The sequence below is a fragment of the Neophocaena asiaeorientalis genome, unplaced genomic scaffold (assembly GCF_003031525.2).
Source record: "Neophocaena asiaeorientalis asiaeorientalis breed wild unplaced genomic scaffold, Neophocaena_asiaeorientalis_V1.1 scaffold571, whole genome shotgun sequence".
Taxonomy (NCBI): domain Eukaryota; kingdom Metazoa; phylum Chordata; class Mammalia; order Artiodactyla; family Phocoenidae; genus Neophocaena; species Neophocaena asiaeorientalis.
The window spans coordinates 1,559,880-1,578,831 of NW_020175669.1; the positions used below are offsets into that span (position 1 = coordinate 1,559,880).

General features: G+C 37.1%; 1 protein-coding gene across 1 annotated transcript in view; it reads left to right on the top strand.

The window, feature by feature from the left end:
- The first annotated feature begins 8,804 nt into the window (after positions 1 to 8,804).
- CUNH11orf58 (chromosome unknown C11orf58 homolog) overlaps positions 8,805 to 18,952 on the top strand; it is a 29,420-nt gene continuing 19,272 nt past the window's right edge. Inside the window, exons 1-2 of the mRNA XM_024731572.1 lie at positions 8,805 to 9,003; positions 13,863 to 13,946. Coding sequence (XP_024587340.1) covers positions 8,941 to 9,003; positions 13,863 to 13,946 — 147 coding nt within the window. The 5' untranslated portion in view covers positions 8,805 to 8,940. The remainder of the gene's footprint in view (positions 9,004 to 13,862; positions 13,947 to 18,952) is intronic.

Below are 18,952 nucleotides of genomic sequence, written 5' to 3' on the forward strand. Positions count from 1 at the left end.
TAACTTTTCTAAAGTTGAGAAAATTTTAAGGGAGAAAATCTTAAAACTGAGAAAATTCCATCTGCTGAACTAAATTCCTCTTCTCAACTAAAGAATGATTTTCATCATCTGAGTATTACAATGGAACAACTAAAACCACATCACAGAAGCATAGTTTGACTAAGAAACTGAAACCCAAAGTATTTCAGTGACACTCCAAGGTCATATAACTACTTAGATATTCAACAATACTTGCTGTTATAAAAATTATAATTCACAGTAGTCCTACCTTACATGAAACATAAAATATCATAAAAACATAAACACAAAAATATTTTAATAATTACTGGACACGGTAATGAATGAAGTGATTAACTACTAGACACAAGCACATTGAAGGAATCCTTGATTTTTTAGATTATTGTCTTGAAAGAGAACAATTACTTCTTGGAATTGAGCATCACAAATTTGTAGAAAATTGATTATTTGCAAGTTTTCCTTCAATAAATATCCTGTATGCCATGTGTGAACTAACTCTACATGTAGCAGCATAACATAGTGATTAAGAACATAAACATTACAGCCAGAGCAAGCCATCAGCTCTACTGTTTTTAGATACATGATCTTGAGCACGTTATTAACCTTTATATGCCTCCATTTCCTTGGCAAGTTACTTAATCTCTATATGCCTCAATTTCCTCACCTGTAAAATGAGATATTAACATATATAAAACACTTAAGGAAGAAACTGGGCACAAAGGAAGCATTACCAACATGTTTGTCAAATCACTGGTTCGAAACATGTGGTCCTCAGACCAGCAGCATCATCCAGAAACTTGTTACAAAATCTTCTGACACATCACAGTCCTAACTGATTAAGAAACTCAGGTAGGGCCCAACAATATAAGCTTTCACAAAAAATCTTCCAAGTGATTCCAATGTACACTGAAGTTTGAGAGCCATTGGTGTAAATTAATAAGGTTTTCTCTCTTTCTCTCTGAACTTCAATACAATGTCATTAGTATACATAGCCATTGGTATACTTGATGTTTTGCACACCTCATTTTTTACCACAAAACATCTCAAAGATTTGGTTTCAAAACTGAAGGTAACTTCACATCTACTAGGATAGCTATAATAAAAAAAAACAGATAATAACAAGTATTGCCCAGGCTATGGAGAAACTGGACCCTTCAAACATTGCTGGTGAGAATGTAAAATGGCGCAGTCACTTTGGAAAACAATCTGACAGTTCTTCAAAAAGATAACCACTGAGTAACCTCATGACACAGCAATTCCACTCCTAGACATACACCTATGAGAACTGAAAACATTTTCACACAAAAACTTGTACATAAATGTTCATAACAGCATTATTCATAATAGCCAAATAGTGGAAACAACCCAAATGCATATGAAGTGATGAATGAATAAACAAAATGTGGTATATGACACAATGGAATTCTATTCAGCTATAAAAAGGAATAAAGTACTGATACATGCCACAATATGAATGAACCCTGAAAACGTTATGCTAAGTCAAACTTAATCCCAAGAGACCACATATTATATGATTCCATTTATATGAAATGGCCAGAATAGGCAAATCTATAGATTCAGAAAGTAGATTAGTGGTTGCGTAGGGCTTGGGGAAGTGGAAGGAAAAATTGCTGATGGATACATGGTTTCTTTAGAAGATGATAAAATTGATTTTGGTGATAATTGCACAACTCTGTGACTATATTACAAAAATATTTAATTGTGCACTTTAAATAGGTGAATTATGTGGTATGTGAATTATATCTCAATAAACCTGTTACTTAAAAAGCCTAAAGCTATGCCAAACTATTATTGATGGAAAATATTTGTAAAATAAAAACTGATGCAATAACAAAAATCTGTACCTAAATCCTAAATTATATTATCCTGAAAGTGAGGGAGGGAAGAAAAGGGCAAAAGGAAAAGTGTTAAATTCTTCACACATTTGACAGGGGAGTCAGGAGACACTGAGATATTGTTTTAATCTTGATTAGAGTAAAAACTAAAGTATAACCATTAATAATACTGAAAACAAAATGTATATCCTCCAAATTAATAGAAAAAAGAAACTAGAAGGATTTACATTTAGATGTTAACTAGTTACCTCACAACTATGGCACTATGAATGATTTTTATTTCCTCTTCATTTTCCACATTTTCTACAAAGGGTTGTTTTATCTTCGTGTAAGTCTGCTTACCTTTGTGACTCTGACTTTTTTAAAATCTAATTTTATTTACTTACGTATTCACTTATGGTTAATTTTTAATATGCTAATAGATTCAGGTAATTTAAAATTCAAAAGATACAAAAAGGATGGTGAAAAGTCTTGCTGCTACCCGTGCACTCAGCCCCCAGCCACCACCACAAGCATGGAGTCTACAAATATTAGCAGTTACTTCTTGGGTATCTCTGTTGACATACTTGATGCATATATATTAATTCTTTTCTGTCTTTTTAATACAAATGCAGTATAATGTATACACTGTTTTGTATCTTCCTTTTTTCATTCAACAATGTATCTTAGAGATTGTCCCATATCAGTACCTGCAGAGCTTCCTCTTTCTTTTTAATGGCTACATGGTAGTTCACTGTACGGATTACCATAATTTATTGAGCCTCATATTCACATACTACTTTTATAATTGGCAAGAACAGCAAAGTGATTTTGGAGAAAAAACTATCTATCTTTTAATCTCAGGCTCTTCTTCCTCATTCTACTTTTTTTTTTTTCTTTTCCAAGTAACTGTCTTCTACATGTTCACTGGGTGAATGCAATCACTCTACTAGTTTGCCCATCATATCTAGATGGGTGATTTCCACATTTATGGCTCTCTCCTAACTTTGAAGCCCATATTTCTAACCGTCTACTAGACAACTTCACTTGGTATTCCACTAATACTTTAAATTTAACATGTCTAAAATTAAAAACTTCTTACCACATAAACCTACTCCTCTCTCACCACATTCATTCATATATTAATACAATAAAATTTTATTGAATCATGGTTTATACACAAGACATGATGCTAATCTTAGATCCTATCCAAAAGAATCTTACAGCCTAGAATAGCCAGCAAGACATATATCTTTGTTCATACCTCTGTGATAGCACATATATTTTTGTTGTAAATAATGATGACAGACTAACCAAGATAAATAAAAGGTAGTAGTAGAAAATAATATTGGAATGGATGTTGAGGTCAGAATATAGACCCTTAATTATAGACTTAATTATATCAACTTAAATCTGTATAAAATGGAAAGCTCCAGAAGTTTTTGAGCAGGAGAGTGTCTACATTCCATTTTCAGATGATGGATCCTGCCATGATGTGTAAAATGGATTTAACTGGGGAACTATTCAAGGATGGGAGAAGGATATAATAAATCTATTAAACAGATGATTTGAACCTGAACAGACAGAGTGGAAGACTGAAACTCAAGGCTTTGATCAGGCTAGCTTTGATCAGGCTACAGAGTTTTGTCTCGGAATATGATACTTTTGTGCTTATCAGGTTTCAGTCACACAAGACACTAACCATTTCCAAATACATGCCCCACCCTGCCTCCACTGTTTTCCAAGGCCTAGCTCAAAAACTTTTGGGGAAGAATTTCCCCTTTTCCCTCAGCTAAAATGAACTGCTGTAACTTACTGGTACCATTTAATCATTCTTCCCCCACCAAGCTGTAAACTCCTTGAGGTAAGGGATTACCCATTATTCATTCTGGTTTTCCAGAAATTTAGCACACTGCCTGACACATACTAAGTACCCTATATAAATGTTGAGTTATACTGGCACAGTGGAAAGTGCATGGGTTTTTGAAGTTTGACAGACTTAAGGACTCAATCCCAGCTGAGCCACTCGCTTGGTAGCTCTATGATTATGGGCAAGTATTTAACATTTCTTAAGCTTCATTATCTATAAAATACAGATTCTTGCAAATTGTTGTGAAGCTTTGATATCAGTTATTTAAAAAGCACCCAGCAAAGTATACAGCACATAGTGGAATTCAATATATAATAGTTATAATAATGGCTTCAGGAATTTTTTTTTAGTCTCAAGTAAAACAGATTTTTTTTGTACAGAGCTTTTATTTCTTCTTTAGGTTTGTTAACTATGCTCAGTTATGACTCCCCTTAGTTGAGGGATATCAATGTATGCACTCAACAAACATTTATGAATGCCTACTACATGCTAAGCATTGAGTATATAAAACTGAGGAAGGCATGGTCTCTATACTCAGGAAAATTATTTTAAAATCCTATTAGTAACAGGGTCTCCTTTCCTTGTCTTTACTACCCAAGAAAGAAGGACACTGCAGAGTTTCTGGGCCTTATACGAGATACAACTCTGTTACACTGTATAATTTCATATTTCCTAAATTAATTTAAAAAATATTAACTACCCTGTGGCAGGTATTGTCCTAGAAGATACAGAAACAAAAAAAATGAAGATGGAACAGTTCCAATTCTGAAGAAGGTATTTTAGAGTATCTTCTTGTTTTTAAAAACAAGGAAGAATGCACCCAACATAGGACCACCTCAATACATAAGGCAAATACTAACATCCATAAAAGGGGAAATCGACAGTAACACATTCATAGTAGGGGACTTAATCGTGCCCCGGTCCGGGAGGATTGCACATGCCACGGAGAGGCTGGGCCCGTGAACCATGGCCACTGAGCCTGTGCGTCCGGAGCCTTTGCTCTGCAACGGGAGAGGCCACAACAGTGCGAGGCCTACGTACTGCAAAAAACAAACAAACAAACAAACAAAAAATTTCACAATTTGTATGGAAACACAAAAGACCCCGAATAGCCAAAGCAATCTTGAGAACGACAAATCGAGCTGGAGGAATCAGGCTCCCTGACTTCAGACTATACTACAAAGCTACAGTTATCAAGACAGTATGGTACTGGCACAAAAACAGAAATACACATCAATGGAACAGGACAGAAAGCCCAGGGATAAACCCATGCACATATGGTCACCTTATCTTTGATAAAGGAGGCAAGAATATACACTGGAGAAAAGACAGCCTTTTCAATAAGTGGTGCTGGGAAAACTGGACAGGTACATGTAAAAGTATGAGATTAGAACACTCCCTAACACCACACACAAAAATAAGCTCAAAATGGATTAAAGACCTAAATTTAAGGCCAGAAACTATCAAACTCTTAGAGGAAAACATAGGCAGAACACTCTATGACATAAATCACAGCAAGATCCTTTTTGACCCACCTCCTAGAGAAATGAAAATAAAAATAAACAAATGGGACCTAGTGAAACTTAAAAGCTTTTGCACAGCAAAGAAAACCATAAACAAGACCAAAAGACAACCCTCAGAATGGGAGAAAATATTTGCAAATGAAGCAACTGACAAAGGATTAACCTCCAAAATTTACAAACAGCTCATGCAGCTCAATATCAAAAAAACCCAGCAACCCGGGCTTCCCTGGTAGCACAGTGGTTGAGAGTCCGCCTGCTGATGCAGGGGATGCTGGTTCGTGCCCTGGTCCAGGAGGATCCCACATGCCACGGAACAGCTGGGCCCGTGAGCCATGGCCGCTGAGCCTGTGCGTCCGGAGCCTGTGCTCCGCAACGGGAGAGGCCACAACAGTAAGAGGCCCGCGTACCTCAAAAAAAACAAAAACAAACAAACAAAAAACCCCAAACAACCGAATCCAAAAATGGGCAGAAGACCTAAACAGACATTTCTCCAAAGAAGATATACAGACTGCCAACAAACACATGAAAGAATGCTCAACATCATTAATCATTAGAGAAATGTAAATCAAAACTACAATGAGATATCATCTCACACCGGTCAGAATGGCCATCATCAAAAAATCTAGAAACAATAAATGCTGGAGAGGGTGTGGAGAAAAGGGAACCCTCTTGCTCTGTTTGTGGGAATGTAAATTGATACAGCCACTATGGAGAACAGTACAGAGGTTTCTTAAAAAACTACAAATATAACTACCACATGACCCAGCAATCCCACTACTGGGCATATACCCTGAGAAAACCATAATTCAAAAAGATTCATATACCAAAATGTTCATTGCAGCTCTATTTACAATAGCCAGGAGATGGAAGCAACCTAAGTGTTCATCATTAGATGAATGGATAAAGAAGATGTGGCACATATATACAATGGAATATTACTCAGCCACAAAAAGAAACGAAATTGAGTTATTTGTATTGAGGTGGATGGACCTAGAGTCTGTCATACAGAGTGAAGTAAGTCAGAAAGAGAAAAACAAATGCCGTATGCTAACACATATATATGGAATCTGAGGAAAAAAAAAAAGGCCATGAAGAACCTAGGGGTAAGACAGGAATGGAGGCGCAGACCTACTAGAGAATGGACTTGAGGATGTGGGGAGGGCGAAGGGTAGGCTGTGACAAAGTGAGAGAGTTGCATGGACATATATACACTACCAAACGTAGAATAGATAGCTAGTGGGAAGCAGCCGCATAGCACAGGGAGATCAGCTCAGCGGTGCTTTGTGATCACCTAGAGGGGTGGGATAGGGAGGGTGGGAGGGAGGGAGACCCAAGAGGGAAGAGATACGGGAACATGTGTATATGTATAACTGATTCACTTTGTTATAAAGCAGAAACTAACACACCATTGTAAAGCAATTATACTCCAATAAAGATGTTAAAAAAAAATACAAGGAAGAAGAGTATTACCGAGTTTTTCTGCCACATATGCAGTTCTATTACACTGCATAATTTCATCCTTACCTATAGCCTTCTGTATATGAAACTGAATAAAATCTGATGAAACGATCCAGACTTTATTATCTCCTACGTTACTTCTTGGATTTTAATCTTGTTTTATGATAACTTGAAAATTTAGCCGTCCAAGTGCCAACAATTCTGGTGAAGAAATAAAAGGTCACTAGCTCATTAAACTTTTCTGGACTTTCATCAATTAGTAAAGTTTGAACTATTTACTAACTACTAACCTTATTGATGGCCCTTTTTTATTTCAGAATTCTTTCAGAAGTCTACATTACCTACTCAGCCATCCTATTTGTTTATTGATAATAAAAGTAAGGATTCTAAATTATATATATTATAGTCTGTCCAACCCTTTGAGTATGAACTGTAGTCCATCCTAGAAAATTCTGTAACTTAACTGTATTTCATTGTAGTTATGATAATAGAAACTTGGTAGAACCATGGAGTTAGGCAAAACACTATAAATAATTCAATTAATAGTAAAGAGCAAGCAACCACTTCCCAAAAATACCTTTTCTCCTCAGGGGTTTACTCTTCTCCTCCTTAAGGTTTATTCTTACCACAGAACTAATTGATAAAGATACCCTTGCTTGGTTATAAAATATGACCCTACCTTAGATTTTTAAAAATATTACCCTAATTAGAATTGTTATTCCTTTGCTTCCAAAATAAAAGAGCAAAATTTGAATACATGACTGCATAAGTTAAAGAACTGTCTTCCACTAGTCACAGTTCTATAAAAGATTCAGTGATTATCTGAAATCTAGGAAAGTAATACTATTTCTGCACAGGCAGGCAAACTAGTGTAACTGCTGAGATCATAAGCTAATAGTTAAGCAGTTTCACAGGCTGCTCTCAGTACCAAAATGCACTCTTCATCTGTATTGTCTGTACAGACTGTACTTACTTTTGTTTTAGAACAAAATTAAAATTCTGAACAAGGTCAGAAAGCTTCAGAATAAGTAAGGAAAAAGGAGGTTCAGATTCAGGCCTAGTTAAATCTTCAGATACCTTGACACTCCATGAATTAAACTCAAGTATCCTAGTAATACCTATAGATTCAGTGCTTTCTTTCTGACAGTGGTTGGTGGGGAGAGGGGAGATGGGGGAAGGGCTGCTTAATGGGTATTGACAGTTCCTTTTGGGGTGATGAAAATGTCTTGGAACTAGTAAGAGGTGACGGTTGCACAGCACTGTTTATGTACTAAGTGCTACTTAACTGTACACTTTAAAATGGTTAATTTTGTATAATGTGAATTTCACCTCAATTTTTTTTTAAAGTATTTCTTAAAAAGAAAAGAAAAAGATACAGGGCTTTTTCGCAGAGATGGACTTCACTTTGCTAAGGCCCCCAAAGTACAAAGCCTACATACCAGCAGCGAGGTTGAAGAGGGTCACTCCCACTTCACATAAAGCCGCGTGGAAAGCTTACAGGATTCCCTCATATGAACCCTAGTTACAATAATGGCCAATTAAGTGGCATTTACCACCAATATGAACTCATTTCAGTGAGAATGAGAAAGCGGGAAAATGTTTGGCGGGAGTTTTTTAAAAGCTGCCCCACCGATTTAGAAATCACCTACGAGCAAGAGAACACCACGGGGGAAACGGTAGGAGCCATATTTTTTTCTGAACGGTTTTTGTCTTGCGGTGACTGTACTCGTGAGGATTCAATAAGCCTCAAACATTACCTTTAAACCTAGGTGCTTAACTATAACGAATGCATTTGTCAATGGGGCAGCGTCTCACAGGGAAATGCGAAAAGCCGGCCTAAGTCTCTTTCTGTAGCGACGAAGCTTGAGCCCAAGGATCACCGCCATATCCACCCGAGGAAAAGCTCCCTCCACCAGCCGAGGAAGACGCAGCTTCGGCGGGCACTCCCGCCACACAGCGCGAGCTGCGCCGCTGGGCTTCTTGGGATTTGTAGTTTTAGTCAACCCTCCGTCCCCTTTGTTCAGGCGGTATGTGATGAACCAGAAAACTACAACTCCCAGAGCGCTCCGGGGTGGAGAGCGCACGCGGCGGTGACGACAGTGGCGGAGAAGACCCGGAGAGGCTCTGCGTTGTGGAGTGGCGCTCCTTGGGCTGGTGGCGGACTGCGGGGTGCTGGCGCCGCGGCTGAGGAGAACGGCGAGTGGGTTCGGCATTTCCCGTTGGGGTCTCCGCAACGATGAGTGCTGCCAGAGAGTCCCATCCGCACGGGGTGAAGCGTTCAGCCTCCCCAGACGACGATGTAAATAACAATGGCGGAGTGGTGGAGGGTTGAGGCCTACTAAAGGCTCGGGTAGGCCGGGAAGGGTGGATGAAGACGGAGGAAGCGTCTGAGGTGACCTGAAGGGGGAGGGCCGAGGGGGAGGACCGAGAAGAATGGGAAATATCCCTTTTGCTTAATTTGAGTTGGAATGTTTGAAGAGGTCCGCATGCTAAGAGCCGGAGGCCTGCGTAGGAAGGGGAATCGAGGAAGGAAATCCTGAATGGTTGAGAAGTGAAAGAGCTTAGTCAAGGGACCATGTTTGCCTGTTCGTGGGCTGATGCAGCTTCTTTATGGGGCCTTTCTATTCAGTAGAAACGACAAGATCCTCCCTGTTTTAGGCTTAAAATGCTACTGTGATAAAGTCAAGATGTTCATGCAAATTTGGAAAGATTTTTCTGGCCGGGATTATTTTTGCAATGTACTGTTAAGAGTTAAACTTAACTGTACTATTAAGAGTAAACCAAGAAAATATTGAACGGAAAAATGGTACCAGGGGAATAATTTGGTTCTGGCGCACCGTGCTGAGGCCTAATACGTTGAGACGTAGAAGCCCGTTTCGATGTCAAGTACCTCTCTTCCCTCTCCTCCCTCCCCCTACAGTTGCCAGTTTAAATTGCAAAGCATTCATTCCTTAAAGTAAACCATTAAATATTTACTGCTGTGCCAGGTGTTGGGAATTCAAAGATGAATAACTGTGGTGTTTATCCTAGGCCTTTTGTGTTTGTACTAGCCCCTAGCGCGGTGTCATGGACGCTGCAGTAACCAGTAAACGTAAAACTGGGTCCTTCATACAATGGATAAATGCCATGGAAACGTTGATGGGGAAACTGGGCGGGGGGGGGGCGATGGAGAGGTCATAGTTAAGAGTGAAGAAGGGAGGACATCTAGTATTCTTTAGGTTGTTTAAAGTGCTGTCAGTTTCTGAATGTGTAGAGTTTATTTTCTATAGTGCAGTTGAGTTCCTTTCATAATATTTTACTTTGCGAACTATAAAAAGCTCACTGAACACTGTTAGTGCATCAGTTGTAGCAAATGAGATGATGTTAAGACTCATCCCTCTTTGGGTAAGTGGTGGGGTTAGGTCCAGAATAGTAAGGCTCTTTACTGAAATTGATTTTAGCTGTGCAGAAAGATTAGTAATCAGTAAAGATTTGGGGACAAATAGTTATATAGTGAGATTTACTCATACCCGCTGTTCCTCCCTACAACTGGCTTTGAGATCTTTTCTTGTTAATGTGGTAGGCCAGTACCTACCAGGAATGTATCTAGGCTTTTGAGTAATCTGGGTGCCCTTCTAAAAACTATTACATTGTTTTCCTCCTGGTATTTAACTGTGACTTGATTGCTAGAATGTCAAGCACCTGTTTTGCTAGAATCAAAGAAATAATCTTTTAGTTTGACACAAAACTCTAGGTGATATTAGGTAATTTAACAAAGGTAAAGGGATTAAGTAATTAAATCTCTACAGCTTTTGATGGGATCAGTTTAAACTAGATGACCTTTAAGACCTTTATCAATCCTATAAGCATTTTCTTTAAAAGAGGTGGTTACGGTTGCAATTCAAGATTAGGTCCTAGGACCTTCACACATTATCTGAAAAGGATTATGTTGCTAATTCTATATTTTAGTGCAATACAGTAGTAACTTGTCCCTTGACAGTGATTTTTTTTTTTAGTCAGTTTCTTTAATATTAATTTTGTTTTTGTTGGTAATTGGGAGTTATCTTTAAGTGCTTGTGTTTTTAATCTTTTAAGCATAATATATATTTTTAATAGATTTATTTTATTTATTGGCTACGTTGGGTCTTTGTTGCTGTGCGCGGGCTTTCTCTAGTTGTGGAGAGCGGGGTCTACTCTTCGTTGCGGTGCAAGGGCTTCTCATTGCAGTGGCTTCTCTTGTTGCAGAGCACAGGCTCTAAGGGCACAAGCTTCAGTAGTTGTGGCTCACGAGCTCTAGAGCACAGGCTCAGTAGTTGTGGTGCACGGGCTTAGTTGCCCTACGGCATGTGGGATCTTCCCAGACCAGGGCTCGAACCCGAGTCCCCTGCATTGGCAAGCGGATTCTTAACCACTGCGCCACCAGGGAAACCCCAGAATATAATATATTTAAGTTTTTTAAATATATGTCTATGTTTAGAAAATAACCCAATTATAGTGTGTAGTTGGTCAGCAATTTCTAATAAACCTCTGCATGTAAAAGATAAAGTTTTCTTTGCACTGACCTCACACATTTAATGGGGGTAACAAATCATTGAATCCAGTTGTAGGAAAACACTGACAATAGTAGAAATAAATTCTAAGAGTTACTACAGTGTGTACTGAGGAGGAGGTAAATTGACTGCTGTTCTATAATAAGGGTATTAAGGATGAAGCCAACTTAAAAATGGTTTCATTGGTTTGATTGGAGGGGAGAATTGAAAGCTATCTTTCAGGAAGTAAGAAGAATGGGGAGGTTAATTTCAGTAACTGGTGGAGAATCTCTAAGAATGTATCAGGCACCCATGTGCTTTTTAGAATGCAGCACTTGAGCAAGGTACTTGCTACTCTATGCCAGGTCCAGGGAACAGTGATTTAGTGAGAATCAGAACTTAAGCTTCATTGGTACTTTGTTTTTTTGTTTTTTGTTTTGTTTTAACTATATTGAGCCAGAAACAGTTAAGAACTAACTAGTCTATGAAAAAATATGAACTGTCAGATGGAAAGAAGTAGAGATTTGGAACTTAGGTAGCCAAAAGGAATAGCCATAAGTGGGTGTCCAGTATGGTACAAATACTTCAACTCTCATATGCCCCGGAGGGAGGGTCATCATTGTTTGATATATGTATTATTCTATTAGTCTTTTATGAATAATATTCAAAAGAATAAAAGGATAGTAAGAACAACTTTATTAGAAATTTTGATATGAACTGAACCATAGCAAACCTAGTTTTCTTGATTTTTCACTATATATATACCCAAAATGTTTAGCATTTTCTGAATATAGCTAACAGCTTATCAGTTGTCATGTGTGAAACTGAAACATATAATTTCAGATTTCAAATCTGTTTCTAATAGATTTTAGCTTTATTTTAGTTCTTGGATTTGCATCATCAAAATATGATACTTGAAGAATTTTTTTGAAGTGTTTTCATTGCTCATAGTTTTGTGTCAAACAGGGTTTGTCTTCTTTGCTCTATAATTGCAAAACATTTTCATTTTTAGATTATAAACTCAATTAGAATGATCAATCCAATGAATGTTTTTCATTTCTATATTCCTTCTAGTCACCTGCCCTCGGTACTTGTCCACTTACAAACCATATCAAGTAAATTTTGGTGTACAAATATCATAAAAGATGATATTAAATAGTCACATACCTCTTTAGAAAAACAGGATGGTCCAGGCTGTTGTAGCAATATTGCAAAATATTGCAAGATGAAGTTCTTCCTATTGAATGGCTTTCTAGATGAAAGTACCATATATTTTTGTTATTTTGTCTCTCATTGACTCCCGGTTGGAGAAATGTTATCTAGTATTTCATCATCCAAAAACTCATTTAATTGCAGTTAAGTTTGCTATTATCATTAGTTTAGACACTACCTGTCATTTTGCATTCACCTTGTTATTCGTCTAATAATTGTGAAATGCCTTTTGTCAGTTTTCAGTTTTTTACTCCGTTGTCATGAGTAGAAATTAAAATTTTCAACTGGGTCCAAAGAGCTAGAAGCATACAACAGAGGGGTGATGTCTTCTTGAAAGATGATGCAGCACTTTGGACAACATGATGAGGAAACTTTTCTACCACTTTTCTATCTTATTATTTTAGTCATTTTTAGCATATTTGGGAATGATTAATGAATTATAATGAAATAATTCTTAAATTTGTTTCAATATGTAGGGGAAAATATCGCTAGGATTCCATAATATATATTAGATTTATAAAAGGGTTCAATAGACCCATTTGATAATTACAAGATAGAATGAGTTCTATTCTTTTTTTAAAAAAAATTAGTAAATTTTCTCTTTGTTCTTTGGAAGACCTTTAAGTAAGAATAAAAGTCCTAACAGGTACTTCCCTGGTGGCACAGTGGTTAAGACTTTGCACTCCCAATGCCCGGGGCCTGGGTTTAATCCCTGGTCAGGGAACTAGATCCCACATGCATGCCACAACTAAGAGGTCGCATGCAGTAGCTAAGGAGGCAGCCTGCCACAACTAAGACTGGGCCCAACCAAATAAATATTAAAAAAAAAAAAAAGTCCTCACACATCAGTCCTTACAAATAAGGAAAGTGTTCAAAAAAGAAACTAAAATTGGGTCCAGTTGACTCTGATATTGTACTGTTCTTTAGAATATCAATATAGCCAGAGTTTTAAGTTCAGTTAACAGCTGTAGCAGCCTCCTGGGTTCAAAGTATTAGGTACCCTAGGGCCCTGCAAGGCTCTAAGGCAGTAGGTCTCAAAGTGTGGTACCCTACATCAGCAGCATCAGCATCTCTTAGGAATTTGTTAGAAGTGAAATAAATCTTCAAGTCCCACCCCAGATCTACTAAGTTTGAAACTCTTGAGGTGTAGCCCAGCAGTTTGTGTTTTAACCAGCCCTCCAGGTAATTCTTATAGTATAAACTTTTGAAAACCAGATCTCTGGCTGCAAAAGAACTAAAGGACTTTCCCTTAAAGTAACAGAAAAGGAGTATATTCTAATTCGAATATTATGCATATGCTTAACTTCCTAAGCAAGAGTGAGTCCAGTTTATAGTGAAAACTGACAGGGGGAAAAAGCTTGGGATTTACTGGTAGACTCTAAATTTTTAAATATTTATTACTATGCAAAAAAGATTAATTGGCTAATTTCTTTTCCAGCTTGGATCTAGCAATTGGGAGGCAGCAGACTTAGGTAATGAAGAAAGAAAACAAAAGTTCTTGAGACTTATGGGTGCAGGAAAGGTAAGCATCAGACAGAATACATTTTTACCTTTTCTGTGAAAATAATGCCCTTTTTTATGTATGTTAAGTGAGAAGGAATGAATACACTTGGATCCCATTTTACTGTTCTGCATGACTACTTTAGGCTTTCGGAAATATAGCTGACCTCACTGAGCTGCTTCTAGGATTCTCAGTGCCACTGGCTGGTAATGTTTAGAGACTGCATAGAGAAAAAATTTGGATTGAGGAGACTCCCGTGGAAGAAAGAAAACGTGAAAGTTCATGATTTGCCATCTGTTAGCCTGATAATTTGATACAAGGTACTTCTGGGCAGACCATTTGGTAGGTCTTTCATATTTTATAGTTCCTTCCAGCCCTTGAAGTAGTAGCCAAGGGAATAGCCTTTGTCAAAAACTTAATTTTAAAAATGTTCAGTATATTTTGAAATAATTTTCAGTTCGATTAACGTAATAGAAGATATAAAATATAGGTGCCAGGAGACACCACGTGTTGGAAAAAACTCTTGTTCCTAGCAATTAATTTTTACATGCAAATACAGTGATCTCTAAATACTGATTTTTTTTTTTGTAAGCAAGTACATTTATTTTCCTAACACTGTCCCAGTAATCTTTCTGCAAACCTGATGTGGAAGAAAAAGGAAAACTTTTTTCTCTTTTAAGCTCTTTAGAAATAAGTTCTGCCCTTTGTTTTTTATTTGTATGGGAATGCATTTTACCAACAGCTGTTGACTACTACATGCCAGGCACTGTACTAGGTCCTGGGTGGGGGGGGTCACGTAGATCAGTAACATAAGTTTGGAGCTATCATGTGCTGGAGGAAACCAGATAATAACAATATAGAATTATAATTGCTATGGAAGAGCTATGCACATAATGCTGTGGAATCAACAGGCAAGGGAAGCTCACTCTGGCTTAGCAGCACAAGAAAGCTTCCCAGAAATAGAATTGATCTGAATCTGAGGGGATTAAGAGTTAGCCAGACTAGAACAGTGGATTTGGGCATAGGGAGAGATCATGTAAGATGTTAAGCCCTATACAAAGGAAGCATTTGTATAATATCACATTAATCCAGATTTCCCAATAATTTGTGATTTGTCATAGAAAGTAGTCTGAAGTTTCTCTTGGTTCATGCAAATAAAAGATTTTGCTAAGGATATATAAAGTAATAGTTTAAGGGTATGCTCAACCTAGTAGGATCACATTTCTTTAAGTACCTAGGAAGAAACACCGTAACATAAAATGTATGAAATTTAGCTACCAAGAGTCAATTATATCTCAATAAAACAGGGCAGGGGTGGGTGGAGAACAAATTGAACAATTAAAAAAAAAATTTGGCTGCCGATCAGTGGGCATAGCATACGTTAAATTCTTTGCTAACAAGTGCAAAGATCATAGCTTTGATCTTTTACGTAGGCTGTTTAGATTTATACTATTTTGTGGCCCCAAAGTACATTCCTAATCCTAGCCGCTGAGTATTTTATTGGTCACAGGGAGAACCAGCTGAGAAATTATGATAGACCAGTATAATACTATCATCTTAGAATAACTTGATGCCATTATGTATATTCAAATCTTGTTATGAGGTGTCTTCTGCAATAAAGGAACAAACTACTGAATTATTGATTTGCTTTTGTGCTAATAACATGTAAGGCAATAAACATTAATGCTTGAACCTTTTCAGGAGTATCATCTTTGGGTATGGAGAATGTGTCATGATTTCACAATAGGGTGATTTGTTATTTACTATATACACAGATAATTGGTTAAGATTGCTTTGCAAAGTCAAATTTAATCTCACTTTCACTCAGTTTTAGTGAACAATTTCCCTTTTTTTCAGTTGGTTTTTTTTTCTTAATTGAGGTATAACTGATTTACAATGTTGTATTAGTTTCAGGTATACAACGAAGTGATTCAGTTATGCATATATATAGATAGACAGATTGATATTCTTTTTCAGATTCTTTTCCATTATAGTTTATTATAAGATCTTGAGTATAGTTTTCTGTGCTATATAGTAGGACCTTGTTGTTTATCTATTATATATATATAGTAGTTTGTCTCTGTTAACCCAAAATTCCAAATTTATCCCTCCCACCTCCTTTCCCCTTTGGTAACCATAAGTTTGTTTTCTATGTAAGTCTGTTTCTGTTTTGTAAATAAGTTCATTTGTATCATAATTTTTAGATTTCACATATAAGTGATATAATATTTGTGTCTCTCTGTCTGACTTCACTTAGTATGATACTCTCTGGGTCCATCCGTGTTGCTGCAAATGGCATTATTTCATTCCTTTTTATGGCTAAGTAGTATTTCATTGTGTGTGTGTTTGTGTACCACTTCTTCTTTATCCATTCACCTGTTGATGGACATTTAGGTTGCTTCCATGTCTTGGCTGTTGTAAATGCTGCTGCTATGAACATTGGGATGCATATATCTTTTTGAGTTAGTTTTCTCTAGATATATGACCAGAAGTGGGATTGCTGGATCATGTGGTAACACTTAGTCTTTTAAGGAACATCCATACTGTTTTCCATAGTGGCCGCACCAATTTACATTCACACCAACAGCATCAGAGGGATCCTTTTTCTCCACACCCCCCTCCATTATTTATTATTTGTAGACTTTTTGATGATGACCATTCTGATCAGTGTGAGGTGATACCTCCTTGTAGTTTTGATTTGCATTTCTCTAGTAATTAGTGATGTTGAGCATTGTTTCATGTGTCTGTTGGCCATCTGTTTGTCTTCTTTGGAGAAATGTCTCTTTAGGTCTTCTGCTCGTATGTTGATTGGGTTGGGTTGTTTTTGTTTGTTTTGTTTTGGGTATTGAGCTATATGAACTATTTGTATATTTTGGAAATTAATGCCTTGTTGGTTGCATCATTTGCAAATATTTTCTCTCATTCCATAGGTTGTCTTTTCATTTTGCTTATGGTTTCGTTTGCTCTGCAAACGCTTTTAAGTTCAATTAGGCTCCATTTGTTTATTTTTGTTTTATTTCCATTACTCTAGGAGACGAATCCAAAAAGATAATGCTGCGATTTGTGTCAAAGAGTGTTTGGCCTGTGTTTTCCTCTAGGAGTTTTGTGGTATATGGTCTTACATTTATGTCTTTAATGCATTTTGAGTTTATATTTGTATATGATGTTAGAGAATGTCCTAATTTCGTTCTTATGCATGTAGTTGTCCAGTTTTCCAAGCACCACTTCTTGAAATTAGTGGTCTTTTCTCCATTGTGTATTCTTGCCTCTTTCATCATAGATTAATTGACCATAAGTGCATGGGATTATTTCTGGGCTTTCTATCCCGTTCCATTGATTTCTGTCTGTTTTTGTGCCAGTACCATACAGTTTTGATTACTGTAGCTTTGTAGTACAGTCTGAAGTCAGTGTGATTCCTCCAGCTCTGTTCTTAAAATTGTTTTGGCTATTTGGGGCCATACAAATTTTAAAATTATTTGTTCTAGTTCTGTGAAAAATGACATTGGTGATTTGATAGGGATTGCATTGAATCTGTAGATGGCCTTGGGAAGTGTAGTCGCTTTAACAATACGGAGTCTTCCACTTCAAGAACACAGTATATCTTTCCATCTGTTTGTGTCATCTTCAGTTTCTTCTATTAGCATCTTATAGTTTTCACAGTACAGTTCTTTGGCCACCTTAAGTAGGTTTATTCCTAGGTATTTTATTCTTTCTGATGTGATGGTAAATGGGATTGTTTCTTTAATTTCTCTTTCTCATATTTCATTGTTACTGTATAGAAATACAACCGATTTCTGTATATTAATTTTTTATCCTGCAACTTTACTGAATTCATTGATGAGCTCTGGTAGTTTTCTGGTGGCATCTTTAGGATTTTCTATGTGTAGTGTTATGTCATCTGCAAACAGTGACAGTTTTACTTCTTCCTTTCCAATTTGGATTTCTTTTATTTCTTTTTCTTGTCTGATTGCTGTGCCTAGGATTTCCAGTACTATGCTGAATAAAAGTGGCAAGAGTGGGCAGCCTTGTCTTGGTCCTGATCTTAGAGGGAATGGTTTCAGCTTTTCACCATTAAGTATGATGTTAGCTGTGGGTTTGTCATATATGTATGCCTTTATTATGTTGTGGGTTTGTCATATATGTATGCCTTTATTATGTTGAGGTAGGTTCCCTCTGTGCCCACTTTCTGGAGAGTTTTTATCATAAGTGGATGTTGAATTTCATCAAAAGCTTTTTCTGCATTTATTGAGATTGTCAACTGAAAAAGTGCACAACCTAGAAGTTGAGAATTATGTTTTATTTGGCGGATTTTCTGAGGACTTAAGCCTAGAAGATAGCCTCTCAGATTGCTCTGAGGGACTGCTCCAAAGAGGTAAGGGAGGAACCAGGATGTATAGGAGTTTTGCAATTAAAAACCGGATAGTTGGAACATCAAAAGATTACTGTTAATTAAAGAAACTGTTAAGGGAAACCAGACATGTCAAGTTAATGAATTTAACACTTTTCTACATCTAGGAAGATGTAAGACTGGACTCAATGAAATCATTCATTTGATTTGCACCTTAACTATCTAAGGCCAGTATCCTTCTTTTCTCCATTCTGAACCCCCACAGGGTGCACGGTTGGGAGTAGCTGCAGTGGCTGCTGGTTTGATGGCTGCAACATCCTTTGTTTACTGATAGGGCAGCATTTTTCATTCACAGTGCTTCCCCTTGATCATAAATTCAACCAACATTTGGGAAGCATTTCATGACCAATTTTGTCCCACAGTGTTAGGAAGGCTCATTCCTAGATCAGGCAAAGACTCTGTTGATAGGCCACTCAGATTTTTGGATTAGGACCTGTTAATAATCTAAAATTCTCTGGATCACCTATCTTGCTAGTCTGCTATGACCTAGAAAATGTTTTCTCTTGTTGCTTCTTTCCATACGAGAGTTGCACTGTTACAGTTATCCTGTGTAGAGTTTTTTATATACATATATATATATATATATATATATATATATATATATTTATATATATATATA